We start from the raw sequence: 20,401 nt of genomic DNA on the forward strand, positions 1-20,401 counted from the left end.
GAGGGATTAAAGGCCAGCTCCTGCCATTTGACAGGGGAGAAATAATTGGATGCTTTTTGTCAGCCATCTCTCAGATAATTCCTTGATATTTGTGAGTGGATCTGCCTGTGAGAGTGGCTCTCAGCAGAGCACCTTGGAGCCCACCTAGTGCTCAGGCTCAGGTCAAGGCCAGATGTGAGAGTTTTTTCACCACCCAGGCTCTTTCTGCTTCCTACTTTGCTTCCTTAAGAAGCTTCACACCATAGAGGATCAGGATTTGGGGTTTCTACAGGAACAAAAGGCATCATATGTCATTTGCCATCATATGGGAGCTTGGGTCCTGCATGTGCCAACTTGAACGTTTTATTGTGGCATTTGGGAAGAAAAGAATTTGAAGAATGTCATTGGCAGAGATAGTTTTGGCATAGAAAATAAAATAGTGGGGTGTTTTGTTTTGACTGCAGGATTTGGATCTGTTTTCAAAATTGTGACTTTGTGAAATCTCCAGTGTGATGGTGTTCACAGGGGTTTTTGGCTGAGGGAAAAGATGAGGATCTGACTCCATGTTTCAGAAGACTGATTTATTATTTTATGATATATATTATCCTAAAATTATACTAAAAGAATAGAAGAAAGGATTTCATCAGAAGGCTAGCTAAGAATAGAAAAAAGAAGGAATGAATAACAAAGGCTTGTGTCTCAGACAGAGTCCGAGCCAGCTGACTGTGATTGGCCATTAATTAGAAACAACCACATGAGACCAATCCCAGATGCACCTGTTGCATTCCACAGCAGCAGATAATCATTGTTTGCATTTTGTTCCTGAGGCCTCCCAGCTTCTCAGGAGGAAAAATCCTAAAGAAAGGATTTTTTCATAAAAGATGTCTGTGACACTCAAGGGAGGTTTTTCCCTCCCTTTTTTATCTATGTAAATGGAAACTTTACTTCCAGAATTCCATTGTGACACCTGTTGATACAGAAACCTTGACTGTCAGCGTCTGCAGTATAACAAATTAGCAGTTGTGGCATCTTTTCAAGGCCAGGTTGGACAGGGCTTTTAGCAGCCTGGTCTAGTGGAAGGTTCCCTGCCCATGGCAGGGGTTGGAATGAGATTATTTTTAAGGTCCCTCCCAACCCAAACCATTCCATGATTCAAGCCAGAGCACACTACAGCAGCTTGAGCTGTTCAGGGCAGTATTACTGTGCTGCTTGAGCATGGTTTGGAAAGGCTGTGCTTTTATTCACTGTGCTGCCTGGTAGATGTCTGCTACAGCAAAGAGTGAAGTGTGAAGCGTGTCAGAAAAAATGATTCATCAATCCTACCTTTTCTCTGACTAAAGAGATTTTTATTTAATTCATTCATTTTTCTTCTCAGCCACTCTTGGGTTGCAAATAAGACAGAGGAGTTCAAAGGTGGCCACACTTCCCAAAAGTCTGGGAGCTGCTGGGGCAGTGCAACATCTGATGCAGTCACAGTGCCTCAGCTTAACTGTCAGAGAATAATCTTCTCATTACTTGTCAGCAGCAAAGTCCTTCAGGGAATAACACAAACATTTCACATGATCCAAAGTGCCAGATTTTTGCATTTGAACCGCTGAGATAAACCATGTGGGGGATGGGGAGGGTTCACAGAATTTCTCAGGAGCTGTGGTTATGAACGCTGCTGCGTGCTACATTTTCCAGCTAAAATTAACTTCCATTTGCACTCTGCTGAGCCTTCAGGTTTACCTTGAATAACCTTTGGTCATTGGCAAGTGACCAGATGCAGCTTTTTGTCCAGGTTTGGGAGCTTTTCTCTGTGGCAGCTTTGCACAACAGCATTTGAAGTTGCCAGTGGGCAAAATTCCACAATTCCAGTGCCCTGAGCACCATCAGCTCCAGTGGTGTGAATAGAAGGGTTTGGGTTGAAAAGGATCTTCAAGACCACCCAATTCCAGCTCCTGTCACACATCCATCATCACACAGTGAGATGTAAGCCCTGGCCAGAGTAGAAAGAACCTTATTCCTGCACTGGAATAAGGAATGGGAGGAATGGCTTGTGGGGAGCTGCTGTTATGGCGTGTCCTGGCAGACTTTTATCAACCCGAGAGCATAACAAAGTCTTTTAACTTCCTGCCCTACAAACTCAATCTGGTATCTGGAAATGAAGCTGTGTTCCTGCATGCCTCTGTGTTCTCCTGTGTAATCAAGATTTTTATAGTGGAACTTGGTTAACAATTGTAATGATGTATGAGCCACGGGCGAAGCTGGTTCATTTCCCAGAGCTGCTGCCTCTCCAGTATTAGCCAGGGGAAAGAGGAAAGTATGAATGTTTGAGAAGGAGAGAGAGAAATAAACTACTCCTATAGCAGGGGAGGAACAGTGCTGCTGTTCTCTAACAGTGCTGCTTTCAAAAAAGAGAATTTCTTTTTAAAGCATATCATATTTCACTTGAGAATCAAAACCGCCTTTTAAATTGTCCTGCCAAATTTTTAAGTAGAAGCATTAGAACAAATAGGAATAAAAAGCATGATTCTTATTTTTAATTAATCAAACACATCATTATGACATTGGTTAACACTTTTTTTTCTTTTTTTTTTTCTTTTTTTTTTCTTTTTTTTTTCTTTTTTTTTTCTTTTTTTTTCTTTTTTTTTTTCTTTTTTTTTCTTTTTTTTTTCTTTTTTTTTTCTTTTCCCAATCAAATAGTCCTTCCTGCTAATGTGGAGCATAAAGCTGATTTCTGTTTGTGCCTTTGAACTCCCTTGTATAATTCCAAGGAACACCCATGATGACAATCAAACTCTGCATGGCAATATCCTAAATAGGTCAGGTGCAATGGGGAGCAAAAGCCTTCCATCTGTTGTATTCCCTTTATTAATTGCCAGGGAAATAAAACCACTGGAGTTGCATCACCTTGTTTGTGCTCTGGGACCTGGGACTCCCTGTGCACATTCCTGTGGCCACCAAAGATGGCACAGAGCACTGGGGAGCTGCCTGGCCCTACACCTTTTCCCCAGAGGTATGGCACAACTTTTCTAACAGGGAACACGGTCACAATTACCAGATTCCAGTCTTTGTGCCTGACACAGATGAACTCGTGGGTTTTATCCTGGTCTTTCCCTCCTTCCCTTCCCTGGCCTGCCCTGGCAGATCCAGTCATGTCCCTTTCCCATCCTGCCAGCCCAGCAGGTGTGTGAAAGTGTGGGATGGTGCCTGTTTCTGGGCAGAAAGGCAGGAAAAGAGGTGGGAGCTGCTGTGACAGGTGAGGAAGAGGTGGTTCAGGAGGGTGGGATTGGCCTTTTCAGGCTGACACAACCCAGATCTCGTGTTAAATAAAGTCTGGCAGTGCTGCAAGCCAGGCCTGAGGAACAAGTCATGGCATTTTTATAGCAGAGATCATGCCTTGAAGTACAGGGAGTTCATAGCTGGATTTCCAAGGTGTGTGCTTGTTTATTTACCTCTCCATACCCAATTATCCCAGCTAATCCAGGGATCTCACTGGGTGAACATGGCATTGTCTGAACTTTCCTGGCCTCCAGGACAACAGGCTGCTTTCAGAGCCCTTGTCTTGGTTTGGAAAGACAGGATTCTGCTGAGGAAGGCAGGAGCCTCCCCTGAGATGGAGAATGTAAACCCTCCCCACCCCTCCGAATTGCTATAAATTTTAAATTAAGGGGCTCTCAGGGAAAAATATGGGAGCAGGAAATAACATTTCTTTAATAGGGAAAAGGAAAAAAAAAAGGATAAAATAAGCAATGCAGTGCACTAGAACAACACTGACAGAGTCAGAACCCAACCTGACACCCTGTGGGTCAGGGTGTTGGTGGCAGTCCCATTGGAATTGTGGCTCAGCCCTCCTGCAGTGTCAGGGGTGGCTCTGTTGGAGCAAGGGGATCCTGTAGAGAAGGATGTATTCTTCCTCTGAACATCCAGTTGGAGAAGAGGCAGCTGCTGTTCCTGTGGGGAATCCCATGGAGAAGCCGTGCTGGTGTCTCAAAAACCCCTGGATTATATCTGGGTAGGAATGCTTGGCTCCTCCCTCTGGGCTCACATCTCCCAATGGGATGCTGTAGTTCTTATCAGCCATGCAGGGACATTCAATAGCTGTTATCAGCAATGTCCCCTGCTAAGGGAAGTGTGATTGTGGTCACTCAAAGAGAGAGATAAGGCAAACTGCCCACTTGACAAAGGTAATCTGCCCTACAGAGGGTAATGGAAAACATCTTGCATTGCAATCTTTAACAGCCTTGAACTTGTCTTAAGCAGCCAAGCTGGGTGTTCCCATGCCATTATATCCATCGACTTCCATGTTTTGGCAAGGTTGGTTGCTTCACTGTTGGGGTGAGCAGACAGAGAAAACCCAGGGTAAACTTCTGCACTTTGGGTGTGTTAGAACATTTTAGGAGAACAGACTGGAAAATGTCTCTAAGCGTTCAGTGTCCTTGAAGAGGAGCACTAAAAAAGCACAAGGAGGAATTCCTGAAAGCAGGCAGCAAGTGCAGCTAGGAGGATGCTCTAATGAGTGGTGCTCCACAGAGTGGGGATGGAAGCGCTGCTGGGAAGAGCTCATTCCAGGGAAAACAGATAGACTTGATGAGTCAGGGGTGTCCTGCTTTCACCTCTCCTCCTCACAGCTCTCCAGGCTCTGAAAAACCTTTGCTAACAAACACTCATCTCCAAAACTAACGTCTTGACAGAGGAGGGGGGAAAAAAAAGCCTGGAAAGAATCGTGTCACTACAAGAGTGAGGTGAAGGGGGGAAGAGAGGTAAGAGATCAGACCTGGCATGCAGCCTTCTGAAAAAGCTGATTTGTCTCACTGCTGTCCTGCAAGTCTCATTTTCTTTCTATTTGCCTCCAAAATGTAGCCTTTTCTCAGTGTTATTCACTACCTTCCAATCAAAGAATTATTGAATGGCTTGGGTCAGAAGAGAACTTCAGGATCATCTTGTTCCAACCCCTGCCATGGCGGGGACACCTTCCACTGTCCCAGGTGCTCTAAGCCCCAGTATCCAACCTGGCTTTGGACACTTCCAGGGATCCAGGGGCAGCCAAAACTTCTCTGGGCACCCTGTGCCAGGGCCTCTCTACCCTCACAGGGAAGTTTTCCCTAATATCCCATCTAACCCTACTCTCTTCCAGTTTGAAGCCATTCCCCATGTTCTTATAAATAACATCTCTGAAAAACAAAACAAAACAAAAAACCTTTTTAAGTATTGAAGGAGCAGCTTTGGCACTTGGTTTCACATCTCCAATGCAATTTGAAAGCCGGAATCTTATTTAAAATTGAGTTTGAAGTATGAGGGAGACCTTTGAAAGAAGGTGGGAACACAGGAGTGGGACTGAACCTCTCCTGCAGGGTTCTGCCTGCTGCTGAAGGACAAGGGGACTGTGGTATCTTTAGCAGAAGGGATATCACAAAAAAATAGCAGTGCCCATGAGGCTGGGGATGCCTCCTAGCCTAAGCTCAGGAGCATTAGGAATGGGCTTCATTTCCCTGATGAGTTTTGTTATTTCCAGATGGCACAGTAAACATGGGCAGTGACTCACCTACAGGGTGAGGAAGGTTTAATAATTAGTCACTTCAAGCCTTCTTGAGTTTGCCTAGCATGGCTTGGCTCTGTGCATATGTGTAAAACTGTTTTGGTCTTACTGCAGTTGATTTAGTTTCAAAACAACATTTTTTCTTTTTTTCTTTTTTCTTTTTTTTTTTTAACTCTAGGACTTCTGAAGCTAGGTAGAGAAGAAGAGTTTAAAATGCTTTTTTTTTATTATTATTTGACAGCAGTTTCACTGAGTCTAATAAGCAATAGAGGAAAAGAAAAGAATGGCCTGACAAAATAAATTGGAAGCTAATTTCAGAGAGCAAAAGCCTCGGAAAATTGAAATTCTGAACTGAATGCAGCTTCTAACTGTAATCATTCACCGGGTATAATACATTAATGTAGGCTTACTGATTTCATTTCCTTAACCCAAGGGAAAAAAAAGGCAAAAAGCCCTCAATAATATTGTATTCTGAGAGGTAATGTAGTAGCATGATTTCTCTTTTTTGTTTTTTTTTTTTTTTTTTGGTGACTTGACTTTTTTTGTGTAAAAAAGCCCAACCTCTAAAATTCTTTGACATTATTTTACTTTTTAGAACGATCGTGCCCTAACCAGTGCTGGTGAGCAGATCAGCAGAGATTTAACCTCGGACAGTGCCCTGTTTATTGTGGAGCTGGAAGCTCTCCCCCCCTCACGTCCTCCTACAGCATCCTTAGCTCTATCTGGTGTCCCAAAGAGCTCAAAGTCGTGCTGGACAGTGCCCAGCATGTCTCTCCTGTGGTGGTGACACTCTGTAATGGTGGTGACATCTCGGGTTTGGTGTTGCTGAAATGGCTCCTGAGGTATTAAAAAGTCTCTTTTTCCCAGCCCAGAGACTGAAGAAGAAGTCGAGATTCCTCAGCTCTGGTTCTCAAGGTTGTTTGTTTTCTCTTATCTAATACATTCATTCTCTGACCTGCTGAGATCTGTCCAGCAGGTTGAGTTCAGGCACGCTGACCGCCCTTAGGGTGGTGTTAGCTTTTTATACTAAAAAAACTACATGTAGTTTATTTACAATAATTTTCCAATACCTATCACCTATGTTAGACAGTCTGTCTCTAATCTAAACCAGTCCAAAAGTGCCACCATCACAGCAGAAGATGGAGTGTGGTGGTGTTCACAGGGGTCTTAGGTTGAGGGAAGAGACGAGGATCTGACTCCATGTTTCAGAAGGCTGATTTATTATTTTATGATATACATTACATTAAAACTATATTAAAATAATAGAAGAAAGGATTTCATCAGAAGGCTAGCTATGAATAGAATAAGAAGGAATGATAACAAAGGTTTGTGGCTGGGGCTCTCTGTCCAAACCAGCTGACTGTGACTGGCCATTAATTAGAAACATCCAACATGGACCAATCACAGATGCACCTGTTGCATTCCACAGCAGCAGATAATCAATGTTTACATTTTGTTCCTGAGGCCTCTCAGCTTCTCAGGAGGAAAAATCCTTAGGAAAGTATTTTCCATAAAAAGATGTCTGTGACAATGGAAGACAAAAAGAAGAAGAAAGACAGGACAGGCCCAGATTCCTCCATCTTGCCTCTTGAACCCCCATTGTAAAACCCCAAAATTCTACATTTTCACCCTGTGGTAAATTCACTATCATTCTGCTCAAACCTTTGTGGCTTTGTAACTCCTCACACCAAGTTGGTAATTGTTTTTTCCATGGGTTAAAATCAAAGGCACTGGTGTTTTTGACTCCATGCCAAGGTCTCTGAGCCCCCTGCCAGGGTCTGGAGTCCCCTAGGGCAGCCAGAGGAATGTCCTGGGTTCCAACAGTGACACTCTCTGGTTTCCAAGTGAGAAAGAGTTTTATGCTGAGAAGGAGCCTGTGAAATGGGTGATGCCTTTCACAAGCACATCTCCAAGAGTTAAGCTCTTTTTTAGCTATGCAATTATTCAATTAATAGCTGTGTCTGCAGCACCTTAAGTCACCCTGTTCTCCAGGGAGGGAGGGGTGAGCTCTGCATGAGACTCCTGCTAATTTGGGACACAGGGCTTGGGCTTAGGCTGTCTCTAAACCCAGGCTGCGTGGGCACTGGGATTCCTCTCGAGGCTTGCAGTTAAATGTGAGAGTTGCTCCCAGTGGCATTTACAGCCTCCCTGTCTCATCAGTGCTGTGCTGTAATTACCAGAAAATTGATTAATTTAGTTGCCTTACACCTACTAACAGGTGGAAACAGTCTTTTGGGTTTAACAAGAGCTTTGTGTGCACTTAAGTGCAAATAGCTGATGTCTCATGCGCTCCTTCTTGAATTTCAGTGTTTGTGGGGGTTTTGTTCATCCTCCATTTGTCTAGGCATTCATTATCTTTCCATTCAAGAATGTGTGTGGTGTAAGCACAGCAGATACACAGATTTTCCTCATTCAGGTTTGGGGGGATTTCTGCTGCTCTCAGTAATCACTAACTCTGCTTGTGCTTAAGGGTTGGTGGCTATGAAGGCACCTCTTGGCTTCCATGCAACCCCTTCCTTCTGAAAGGTCTGGCTCCCTGGGGTTCTCTGTATCACACCTTTCCTTTGTCTTCTCAAGCCATTTAAAGCCAGTCAACCCTTATTTACAGGTGATTTTTTTTTTCTACACCTCTAGATTATCATTATTACTCTGTAATTAGTCCAAATTTTCCTTAAAACTCAGTGCTTAGAGCAGAGCATGAGTTCAGCTGCAGCTGGTTTATGTGAACTACAGGATTGCTTCACTCACTTGGTTTTGTCTGCTATAGGGTGTGAGGGGGGAGAGAGACTCATATCTGGGGGGAGAAAAAATAAAAAAGAGGGGGAAAAAAGGTTAATCTCTTCTGAAAAGGCAATGAGACAAAATTGCTGCGATTCACACAGCTCTAAGATAAGCAAGTAATGGCTCATGTTCAACAGCAAAGCATGTTCATATAGCATGAATAGGATGGATGTGTTGTATGATAAATCTAGACACAGCAAATAAATTTCAGCCTGAAAAATAAGATAGCACATGAGATGGCATGTGCAGAAAGAATGCTAATGTTCAGGGAACCGAGGGCATTGGCAGGAAGGAGAGCGTAGAAATGAAGAATAGATATTTTGTTTTGTTACCAGGATTGATTGGCTGACTATTTTTTTTTTGTCTTTAAACCATAATAGCCTTCCCTTATTGTCAAAATGATAATATATATAAAGCACTTCCTGTAATATTTTTCTTCAAAATGACTATTCATCAGTCCCACAGTCAGATGCTCATATTTCAACTCACAATTTAGTTTAGCAAGTTTATACTTCAGAGCAATCTGTCATTTTAGCATTTGTGTTTTTTATACAAATCTCCACTACAGAAGCATGCAGTGCTCTTAAACACGGATAGATTGGCTAATCCAGATAGTACTTTGTAATCTTCTGCCAAAGAAAGAGATTATTGCTTTCCAGGCAGGAAAAAAGAAATATTCCTTCCAGTCTAGCAGTGCAGATCATGGAGAGATGGAGGGGGAAAGCTCTTGGTGTTCTTCTGGGGGTGTGAGAGTGTTTGGGAATGGATGTTTTAAGTGGCTGGGGAAGAGAGGGAATGTGAAGATAGGCAGTAAATGTAAATCCAGGTCCTGGCACCACCTGGGAATGCAGTGAGGGGAAAGGCAGCAAAGGCCAAACCCTCTCTGGAGAGCTTGGTGTGCTGCTGGCACTGCTCCTCCTGTTAACTCCCCAGACTGCAAACACTGCACAGCTTCTGCGACAAACTTCTGCTGTTGTGAAAGCAGGAGTTATCTTTGGTGATAAACTTGACCTTCTGGTTTGCCCATGTTGTCGTGCAGCAATAAATCACCTTCCTTTGCATCCCCAGGGCTGCAGCCAAACGTGGGCACCACCTGCTGAACAAACGTCATTAGAAAATTAATCTCATTCTTTTTTTTTGTTTTTTTTTTTTTTTTTCTTTCCTCACAATGCCTCTCTTATCTTGGCTGCATGGGTGAACCCTTCTTGTGACCATGGGAGGGGTTGTTTTTGGAGGTAGGAGCAGATAGATTTTCTGTTTTCTCTGGTGAGGTGACTTCACTGGAAATACCCTTCCCGGACTTGGTGTAAAATGTGGGTCTGGCTTCCTCTTCCTCCTCCTCTTCCTCCTCTGAGGTGAAGTATGATTCCATCCAAGCTGCAGAGGATCATTTGGCTTTGGGGTGAGGTGTTCCTCCAGTGCAGGCACTGCTTGTGAGCAGAGAAATGGGAGAATCCATCCCTGCCTGTGTTCATGGGCAATGTGCCAGTCCAACAAATTTACCTATTTTTGTTTACAGTCTTACCTTTTAAACAAGGTGCACAATATTCTGCAAGCAGAAGTCTGTCATTGTGGAGGCTTTTCAGGTTTACGTCTGACTTTGCAGTCTTCTACACCTAGAAATGCTTCCAAAATTTTCTCTTGATTCATCTTTTAAATTGCTTTTATTTCTGCATCTTCAGAGGAACAGATGAAGAATCTATATTAAAGCCTAGCCTTCTGATACTTTTTTTCTTTTATTGGAAAGTAGTTTTATTGGCTGTAAATGCTAACTCTAAGTAACACAGGGGAGAAAAAAAACATCCAGAATGTCTGTGCTTAAAAAGCCACTGTATATTGTAACATTACTAATTTGTAGAAACAAATTGCTGAAATAACCTGAGTGACAGTCAGTGCCAATAATAACATGTAATAACTGTGGGCAAACACAGCATATAGTTATTGGTGTTTTCTTTTCTGTGTGATGGTTGTAAGCAATTCTTGCCAGATGGGCTGATAATGTAATTAGGAATCATTGTGTTAAATGAGGCAGCATTTAAATTGCCAACTAATTTTCCTATCTATTAACCAGCTTGAAAAAGAAGAGCTGTTACCCAAATAATTTCTAGTTGCTAATCCCTAACAAGAAGCAGTATTTCTTTAAATTTTCTTTTTTTGAAGCACTGTCTAGCAGATTATTTTCTGGAGGGTTTATTATGTGTGGGACAAAATAAGAAAGAGAATTAAGAGATGGTACAAGCTTAGGGGTGAGATGGGGTAGACTTCTACCTCTGCATTGTGATGTGTGGTAACAGCTCCTGAGCAGGTAATGGGGATGATTCCTATTTCTGGTCTCTGCATGGGGATAAAAACTTTTTTACTCTGTCATAGTTCACTGTGTGACATGCTCCAGCAAGCATATAGAATTACAAACCCTATTTTAGAGTGGGTGCTTTGGGAGAAATCATGAAAGTATGAGAAGATTTTGAGTGGCACATGAATGGTACTGGTGTGGAATGGTTGTGCTCTTTACTGAGGACAAGAGAAAAGTGAAAAGAAAGGGAGGCCCTTGGGTCAAGTTAAAATCCCGGAGGAGGCATGATGGCTTGTAGTTTTCATCCTGAAAAGAGATATCATGGCTAAAAGAGAGTAGGTTTAGAGTAGATATTAGAAAGAATTCTTCCTTGTGAGGATGGGCAGGCCCTGGCACAGGGTGCCCAGAGAAGTTTGGGATGCTCCTGGATCCCTGGCAGTGCCCAAGGCCAGGTTGGACACTGGGGCTGGAGCAGCCTGGGACAGTGGAAGGTGTCCCTGCCATGGCAGGGGTGGCACTGGATGGGCTTTGTGGTCTTTTCCAACCCAAACCATTCTGGGATTCTGTAAATTCTTACAGAGCCCCCTCTTTGCTCTGCTGCCTTGTGAAGGAAACTATCTATTATCACTAAAGTTTTGACTGAACCCCAGAGTAAATGTAAGGATGAATGAGATTGTTTACTGTATTTATGGCCTTATGTGTGCAAATCCTATTCCTTTTTTTTTCCCCCACTCCCTGTGCTTCATCTGAAGCAGGGATGAAGAGTCAAATGCATTTTTGCAGTCTGGTTTCTTTCCAGAATCATTTTATCTGAATAGTTAATGTAGGGGGATACAGTATGGGTGAATGAAGGTGGTATAGAATGTAATCTTACCCCCTACAGAGTTGCAGCTGCGCCAATTATTAAGGATTAGGAGCAGGCCTGATTTTAACAGGCCACAGCTGTAGCAAATAAGAACAGTGTAATAAAAGAGTGGATTGGTTGTAAAAGAGTGGATTGGTTGGTTGAGGGAGAACTGGAGTCAGTTGGGTGCTGTGAGGACAAGGAAGAGTCAGTGCCTAGAGGAGCTATCTACAAGAAACGTCAAGGAGGTACAAAACTCTAGCAATATGGAACCCTTGCAATATAATGACAATATAACTCTTGCACTGTAATGACAACAAATGGTGACCCCAACATGATTCAGGAAAAAGGACTTGAATGCTAAACTATATGACCTCGCAGATTTGGGAGAAAAGGATTCGACTATATAATCCCGTGGATTTGGGGAAAAGGACTTGAATACTAAATAAACTATTGGTAAAATATATTAATTGCAGTTATTAGTGTTTAAATATGAGTATAAAAGATTTTGAAGATGTTTACTTTGTAAACTGAGAAAAGCTGCAAAACTGAACCAACACTCATAAATATATGTATTTGTACTATATGTTGTCTGAACATTTGTATAGCTCTTAGTTCTAAATGAAATATATGAATGTGTCATAATGTTAATTTATTTGAATATGTACTTGTAGAAATGCTGCAACTCTGTAATTAAAAGAGAGAGGGAGAGTTGTAGGGGGATACAGGATGGATAAATGAAGGTGGTATAGAAAGTAATTTTACCCCCTAAAGAGTTGCAGCTGAGCCAATTATTAAGAATTAGGAGCAGGCCTGATTTTAACAGGCCACAGCTATAGCCAGAAAGAAGAGTGTTATAAAAGAGTGGATTAGTTGGTTGAGGGAGAACTGGAGTCAGTTGGGTGCTGTGAGGGCAAGGAAGAGTCAGTGCCTAGAGGAGCTGCCTCTGAGAAACATCAAGGAGGTGTGAAACTCTAGCAATATGGAACCCTTGCAATGTAATGACAATGGAACCTTTGTAATATAATGACAACAGTTAAGGCTGGGAAAGTCTAGCCATCAACCCAGCACCACCACCGTGTTCACCAATAAATTATTTTCTCAAATGCCATATCCACATGGTTTTTTAATAGTTCCAGGCATGATGACTTTTCCACTTCCCTGGTCAGTTTGGTCAAGTGCTTTACAACAGTTTTTGTGGAAAATTTTTCCCCCAATATCCAGCCCAAACCTCCCCTCGTGCAGCTTGAGGCCATTCCCCCTCATCCTGTCACTTGTTTTCTGGGAGAAAAGACTGACACCAGCTCACTCCCAACCTGCTTTTAAGTAGCTGTAGAAAGTTAGCCTGTCTAGTGTGGAACTTTATTGCTTGACCTAAAAGAATTGATCAGACCCATGTACTTGGAAAAAAAAAAATACAGTGGATTTTTCTATGGACCAGTCTTTAGTGGGAATGATGAAGAGTATCCCTAGTTCAGTGTGGGTGACCTGGGGAATCACAGAATCACACCAAAAGCAGCAGGTTTGCAGGCAAGCCCCAGGATTCCACACCTGGAAAAGGCTGTGGATGCTAAATCATGCAGACAGCTGCTTCAAATAAATCCATTTTGCACTTTCAGCCTGTGGGATTTGTTTAGTATATTTTTCTGGAAGTTACCAAAACCTCCCAACCTCAGACTAAAACAGGGAAGAGGAATTTCTGCAAAGTCTGAGCAGGTGTGTACCAGAACAGAGGCAACTTCTGTCCCAGCTAAGGGAGAGGAGCAACCTCTCTGCAACAAAAAATGAATAATTGCTGCTCTCACTTTCCCTTGAAAATGTGAAGGAAGTCACTTTCTGAATGCATGGTGGATAACTGCAAATTGTTTTAGGCCAGGCAGTTAAATGAGGCATGAATAACAGCCAGTCTAGTGTGGATGTGTCATATTGACATCACCTGCTGAACCAGGGCTGGTGCCTGAACCACAGACAGCCAAAGCTCTGCTGGGTGAAAAAAATATAACACATCAATAGTCAATTTTTGGGGTTTTTTCTGGTATATTTAGCATGTTATATATATATATATATATATTACATATATATATATATATCACATATATGTATATATAATGTTTATATATTTAGCATGTAATATTTAGCAATGTAAGGCTTAAAAATGTTAAAGACACAGTGTTAAGTTAAATTATTGAAGCTGTGTAGCATGCAGTAAGTGCTATTTGATGCTGCTGCTGAATCAAGCCCTGGAAAGTTTAAGGGATCCTTGAAGTATTGACACAGTGTTTGGCTTCCAGTTGAAAGAAATCGTTGGGACTGGGGAATTTTTAGTGTCTCTACCCCTTCAGAATAGAAAAAAATGTAAAATGCATGACCTCTGAGGCTTCTGCTTTCAGTGTTCATGACTTTCAGTAAACAAGTTTGGATTTGCTTCTTTTTATAACCACGAACTAATGGCATACAGATAGTGTCAGGCTCCCTCTGTGAGTCTGTCATGGCAGAGGTGGATGTTCCTGTCTTGCTTACTGTAAAATAGGGATCTTTATGAGCCTCCTGTTAATAATAACAGCTCTATTTGCATACAGGAAAAGCAGACAGCAAAATAATCTCCAGGTACTTTACCAGGTGCAGATTTTGTGTCCCATAGCTGCGGTTAAGGTGACCTTTAGGGGGTGTGAAAAATGCCAATCACTTGTTTTTAAAATTTTAATAGTAAGAAAATGGTTATAAAAATAGTAATACATTTAGAGTAAAAATAAATTGGACAAATTGAATTAGGACAATATGAGACAATAAAGACAAAGAGTTATGGACAGTCCGGGTACATTTTTCTGGGCAGCAGAAAAAGGACACACATTAACAAAAGATTAACCCTTAAAAACAATAGCCTGTTGCATACTCATACACTTCATACATGATGCATAAATTCCATTCAAACACAGGATTCTGTCTGGTCATCATCAACTTCTTCCTCTGAATCCTGACAGCACCTTTGAGGAAGGAGGAAGTTTGTTTCTTCTGATAATGGAGCAATAAATTCTCTTTCTCTAAAAGATTCAGGTGTCCTGTGGCTGCTGTCTCACTGCAAGTCCTTTCTTTAAAAAAAATATCCTACATAGCATCGTTTCTATTTTAACATTTTGTTATAACTTAAAACTATATTTAACACCCTACTTAAGAGAATTAATACAGCATTACTTACTAACACAACACATATAATATTCATTTGAATATTTGTGAAAAGCCAATCATAAAATACGTGCATTGTCCACAGGGGAAGAAACAATTTAGTGCATTTGCTCTTAGTGTCTGTTGTGTGGGTCTGTAATTGAACTTGGAAACCACAAAAAAAAAAAAAAAATCCCCATAAAAGGCTTTGCCTCTTCCAAAAGCAAAAGGAAAGTAGTTTTTCATTGGTTTTAATGCTGATATCTAATCTAAACCCAGTCTAGCAGTTTGAAGCCACTCCCTGTGTGCTGTCCCTGCATCCCCTGGCAATTGTCTCTCTCCAGCTTTCCTGGGGCTCCTCCAGGCCCTGCAAGGCCACCCTGAGCTCAGCCCAAAGCTTCTCCTGTGCAGGTGAACAATGCCAGCTGTGCCAGCCTTTCCTGCCAGCAGAGCTGCTCCATCCCTCTGCCCATCCTGGAGCCTCCTCTGGGCTCTGCAGCAGCTCCAGCTCCTCCCTGGCTGGGGCAGCTCTGCAGGTGGGAAATCACCTGAGGGGCACAGGGACAAAATTTCCCCCTCTCACTGCTCTGGATGCAGCCAAGGATACAGTTGGTTTCTGGGCTGAAAGTTGACATTTCCAAGGACATGTCCAACGTTTCACCCATCAGCACCCCAAAATCCTTATCAGCATTATGCTGTCTGTGGTTCAGACAGGACAGGATGGACAGCCCTGGACCTTGGCTCCTTCAGTGGCCTTGGGACTCTCCAGAGCTTGCCTGAAGCTGCCCCAGCAGCTCCATGAGGAATCAAGGAGGCTCCAGTGGAGGCAACATGAAATTTCCTCTTAATGAGACATGAAAGCACTAAAGAAAATTCAGGAGAGAAAGGGAACTCAGTCAGTTATACCCAGCCCAGAATGAGCTGCTAATCACTGGCGCTATTGTGAGGACTACAATAAATCAGTGTCTGCCCTGGCTGCCTGCATCTCATTATGCACAAACATGTGGATGGAGAATGTCAGCCTCAATAGCATCTGTCATGTGAGCTCTGCTGTGTCCGAGTGGGCTGGAGCCTGCGTGCTCAGCCAGCTTTGTGCTTTCCCTCTGTCTTTGTGGGGGATATCTATTTTATTCTGGAAATCTCGATTTGCTCCGTCCTGTGGGTAGTAAATCTGCCCTTTCCTTGGATGGTTTGTGAATTCTGTGATGATAACATTGTGTTTAAGGTGTGGGGGTGAAATATCTTTCATGTGTGTCATATTCAGTGATTTTTGTTTAGTTTTGGTTGGGTTTTCTTTTTCTCCCCCAAGTCCTCCTCCGTTTATGGTGCCATGCATATCACTGAGGCTAAGGCAACACCTACATGTATTTATGCATCTGATGTATGGTGCCCATTGCTCAAGCATCACAGACTACCTCAGAAAGGCTAATTAATTTAAGCCCTGCAGCACCCCTTTGAGGCAAATTTTGTCAGTCCTGATAGATGCAGGCACACGTTGTAGCTGCTCTTTGTTGTTTATTTTTAATATGATTTCTATGCTAGAGAAGGGAGGGAAATGAATAGTTTGTACTTTGTTAGGTAGTTGAAAAAATGTTAGGCTTTTGATAGCATTGAAATGAACTATGTAGCAAACTTTGGATTTTATTGCAGAGCCTCAGAGGTTCTTATTTTCTTTTAAAGCCTCAGCTCCTGGAGCCAAGTGAACTTGTGGATGTCCTTTTGTTCTTAGATGACTCTGTCTAGCTCATGTGGTTGCAAAATAAATTTTAATGCATTGTCTTTGCTTAATCTAAAATCTGGGATGCAGCTTGGCTAAGGTTGTTGGTTTGTTTCTTTTCAGTCTTAAAATTTCTGCAAGATTAGGGCTGGGAATACCAATGACAGAGCGTGTCTGCAGTTCAGGAGAGATTCTCAGAAATTACTGGTTGGTTTTGTGTGCTTGTTTAAATTTCAGAGTTCCTCAGTCCCATACTATATGAAAAGGGTGAAACAAGGGTAACCATCACCTCCCTTCTCCTCCATGAGCAAACCAAAGATGTTTTTAAACATTGACTCACACTTTTTGTCTACACTCAGTCTTATTAGAGAAGGATTCAGCACATCTTTTAAAATGCTTTATCCTCCTTTGTGTTTACACTCAGTTCTGAGCTCAGCCTTTTTTCTCCACTTCTTTTGTCAACACCAAACTTGTTTCCCTGATGTTGTCTCCTGCCCTTTCCATATCCCCTCCTGTGGTAGATCCCAAGCTACATCCCATCTTAAGGAGTGATCAAAGGGGCTGCTTTAAGCCATGGGCAACCAAATCTTCATGTCTCACTCCCTCCTACAGGAAAATTCCTAATTGTGGGGGAACCAGTTGTGGGTTTCTCTGGGTCTGGATTGAAGGCATTTGAGATGGTGTTTCATGTTTACACTCAGGTGTTTATTATCTCTGATCAGTAAAACAGTCTCACTGCTGTGAGTTCAGCAGCTTTTCATTAGAAGGCACAAAATGCCCAACAATCTCTTGTTCCAAGGACTTTTAAGACTGAACTATCCAATGAAGAACTGACACCTGGATTATTTTCCCTTTTAACCCAATAACTGATCCCACAGAGCTGCAATGGGGACTTTTCTGCCCAATTACAAAATGCCACCCAAACCCATGGAGAAGAAGGAAGAAGCAGCATGAAGAACAAACCCAGGACAACACCCTGTGCCCTCCATCTTGCTTCCATCCACAACACACTAAAAACCCCAAACCCTCAATTTCTCACCAAGTGATACACCTACACTGCTCTCTGTAATCTATTTCACACTTTTGTGGATTCTGGTCTATCTTGAAGTCTGGGAGACTTTCTCCATGGATGAGGGTCAGAGTCAGTGCTGCCCTGGGGGTCAGGGCACCCCAGAGCAGACACAGAAATATTCCCAGTGCCCTGGGTTTCCACACCCAATTCTTTAATATTTTTCTGGGGAGCAGGTGTTTTAAGCCAATCTGAGGCCATGCTGTCCCCAAGGGAGGGAATCCCCCTTTTCTGGTATCTACTCCTACCACATCCATTGGTGTGGCTGTCTGGTGTGGCAGATTGTTGTTTTTTCTTGGTATCTGTAGGTGAGGAACCTGATCTGCTTTGCATCACAGCCCTGTGGCTTTGCCACGGAGGCTTGGGAGGCATCCAGCCAAGAGCAGGGGGAAAGTGTGACCATTGATCTGGTAGCAGTAGTGTGATGGTGTTCACAGGGGTCCCAGGGTGAGGGAAGAGATGAGGATCTGACTCCATGTTTCAGAAGGCTGATTTATTATTTTATGATGTACATTATATTAAAACCATACTAAAAGAATAGAAGAAAGGATTTCATCAGAAGGCTAGCTAAGAATAGAAAAGGAATGATAACAAAGGCTTCGGACTCACCAAGACAGTCTGAGCCAGCTGGACTGTGATTGGCCATTAATTACAAACAACCACATGAGACCAATCACAGATGCACCTGTTGCATTCCACAGCAGCAGATAATCATTGTTTACATTTTGTTCCTGAGGCCTTTCAGCTTCTCAGGAGAAAAAATCCTAAGGAAAGGATTTTTCATAAAACATGTCTGTGACACAGTAGAGTCTCTGACTGACTTAAATTTACCATTTAATGGTCTGTACCTATGTGGTTTCCAGGTCTCGCTGAAACAAGTGACCCTGCTTTGCCATTGTGCAGCTGTGGTGGACCAGCCTAGTTACCTGAACTAGATGGGGGAAAGAGGTGTCCCATTTTGTCCATTTTTAGGCAATTTTCAGCCTAAATCACCTTCCCAATCAACCAAACAAGTGGCCCCCTCTTAGGCCACCTTTCAGTCATGGTGTTAATATATCTGCCATCCTCATTTTTAAAGGTGGTAAAGGATGAAGTGTGCATTGCTCCTGTGTTTTCCAACCCACAAAGCAGCTCCATGCTTCTGCTTATCTCTGTCCAGACCTGTACTCTGCCCCTGCCTTGAAATCTCACAAGCTCTAAGACAAAGAGAGCTTTAAGCAGTCCATAATTCAGCCAAGACTCATGGGTTGGGCCAAAAGAAATTGGAGATGATCAGGAATTCATCTGCTGTGCAAATGTGGCCTTGGGCCAAAAAGAAATTGGAGATGATCAGGAATTCATCTGCTGTGCAAATGTGGGCTTGGGCCAAATAGAAATTGGAGATGATCAGGAATTCATCTGCTGTGCAAATGTGGGCTTGGCGGGTTTTCCCCCTTTCAGGAACAGATTATTTAGAAACTTTTCAGCAGGATCAGCTGTTTTGGATGGGCTGCAGCAGCATATCTTTCCCAAAAGTGACACTAAATTTATTTCCCAGGGCAATGCTCATCATGATTTTAAAACTGAAGATAGTTTAGACAAAAACTGCAATGTTTTATTGTTGTTCATTTGTTTAATTGGGTATGCAAATCACTTCTCCTTTCTTTTCTTTATTTTTTTTGGGCAGTTAAATATTCTGGTTGACACTGGGAGCAGCAATTTTGCTGTAGCAGGTGTGCCTGATCCTGATGTCACATCCTACTTCGATCCTGAGCTGTAAGTACCTGTTCTGCACCCATGGTGGAAATTAGGGGGGTTATTTTGGATTCTGCAAGACAGGATAATAAGGCAGCAGCTCCTGGGGCTCCTGTGACATCCCATGGGAGTGGGATTTTGGCTGCCTGGTGGGAATTTTGGATTTGCCTGATGCCTGACACCACGAGCAGCCCCACTGGTGGCAGCACAGCTGAGCTCTGAGTGAACATCAGCAGCACTAATTAGAACTGGAGGAAAGAGAAGATGATTACAGGGTAAAAATCATTTGCAAAAATCACACCAATTTCAGCCAATTTCTTACCTGAATAGACTTGCAAGGAATTAAAAGTTTCAATATGCTTTGACTCTGTTTGAAAACAAAAATTAAAAGCTGGTAATTGTGTCAGTTACTTGACATTTCATCCAGAAGCAAAATTACTTAGTCAAAACCTAATTAGTTGTTCAGTTTGGCCACAGGCCTCAATCAGTCAGTGATCTGGACAGACCCTGATGAATCTGGTTATTTATAAAATACAACTTGGTGCTTCTGGTGTTTGTTATGCACTAAATTTGCTGTGTTTAGCATAAGCTGACATTAATCACAGCCAAGCTTTGTCTGTCTGAATCACACTTCTTCCTTTCTGCCTTTCTCTGGTTTCAATTATTTCAGGTGAACTCCAAAATGCAGTGTCTATTTTTGGCTGAAACATATGAATAAAAATACTAAGAGTGCTGGGAAACTGGGGAGCATCACCCTTCTCACTACCTCACATGTGTTTTAACATAGGGTTTTACACTTTTTTTCCAGTAAGATGCATTGGGAATGAAGGGACATCTGTTATTTCCATGCTGCTTACTGGAGTAGCCTCACCTCCTGTCATGTATTTAGAAGTTAATGGAGATATTTCAAGTCATGCTGATGTGATAGGTCTGGAAAATCCGGAATTTTGGAGCGCTATTTCTGATACTGCTTGATGGCTGTTTCTGCACTACTGCAGGGTTTTACATGCCAGCCAGCTATCCCCTTCCAGGGGAAGTGGCTAGAGAAAATTTAATTGCAAGAATTAAAAGCACAAGCATTCTTTCTCTTAATTGATGTTATTGAGACTGAAAGGACAAGGCCTCTCTCATCAGAAACACAAACCAGTTGAAACAGCAACAGCAGAGTTTGTGTGTGAAGAAAGACAGACTGAAATCATGTGAAGGTTGCAGCCTCTGATCATGTTCTCAGTGAACACTGTGTTTTGAGAACTTTAATATAAGGTCAGTAATGAAACCTTGAAGTCCAGGCCCTAAAGAGT

General features: G+C 42.4%; 1 protein-coding gene across 1 annotated transcript in view; it reads left to right on the forward strand.

Annotated features, from left to right (window-relative positions):
* BACE2 (beta-secretase 2) overlaps positions 1–20,401 on the forward strand; it is a 54,020-nt gene that overhangs the window by 8,291 nt on the left and 25,328 nt on the right. The window contains exon 2 of the mRNA XM_063180968.1: positions 19,033–19,121. Within this exon, the coding sequence (XP_063037038.1) occupies positions 19,033–19,121 (89 nt within the window). The remainder of the gene's footprint in view (positions 1–19,032; positions 19,122–20,401) is intronic.

This window comes from Melospiza melodia, chromosome 2 (genome assembly GCF_035770615.1).
Source record: "Melospiza melodia melodia isolate bMelMel2 chromosome 2, bMelMel2.pri, whole genome shotgun sequence".
NCBI classification, from domain to species: domain Eukaryota; kingdom Metazoa; phylum Chordata; class Aves; order Passeriformes; family Passerellidae; genus Melospiza; species Melospiza melodia.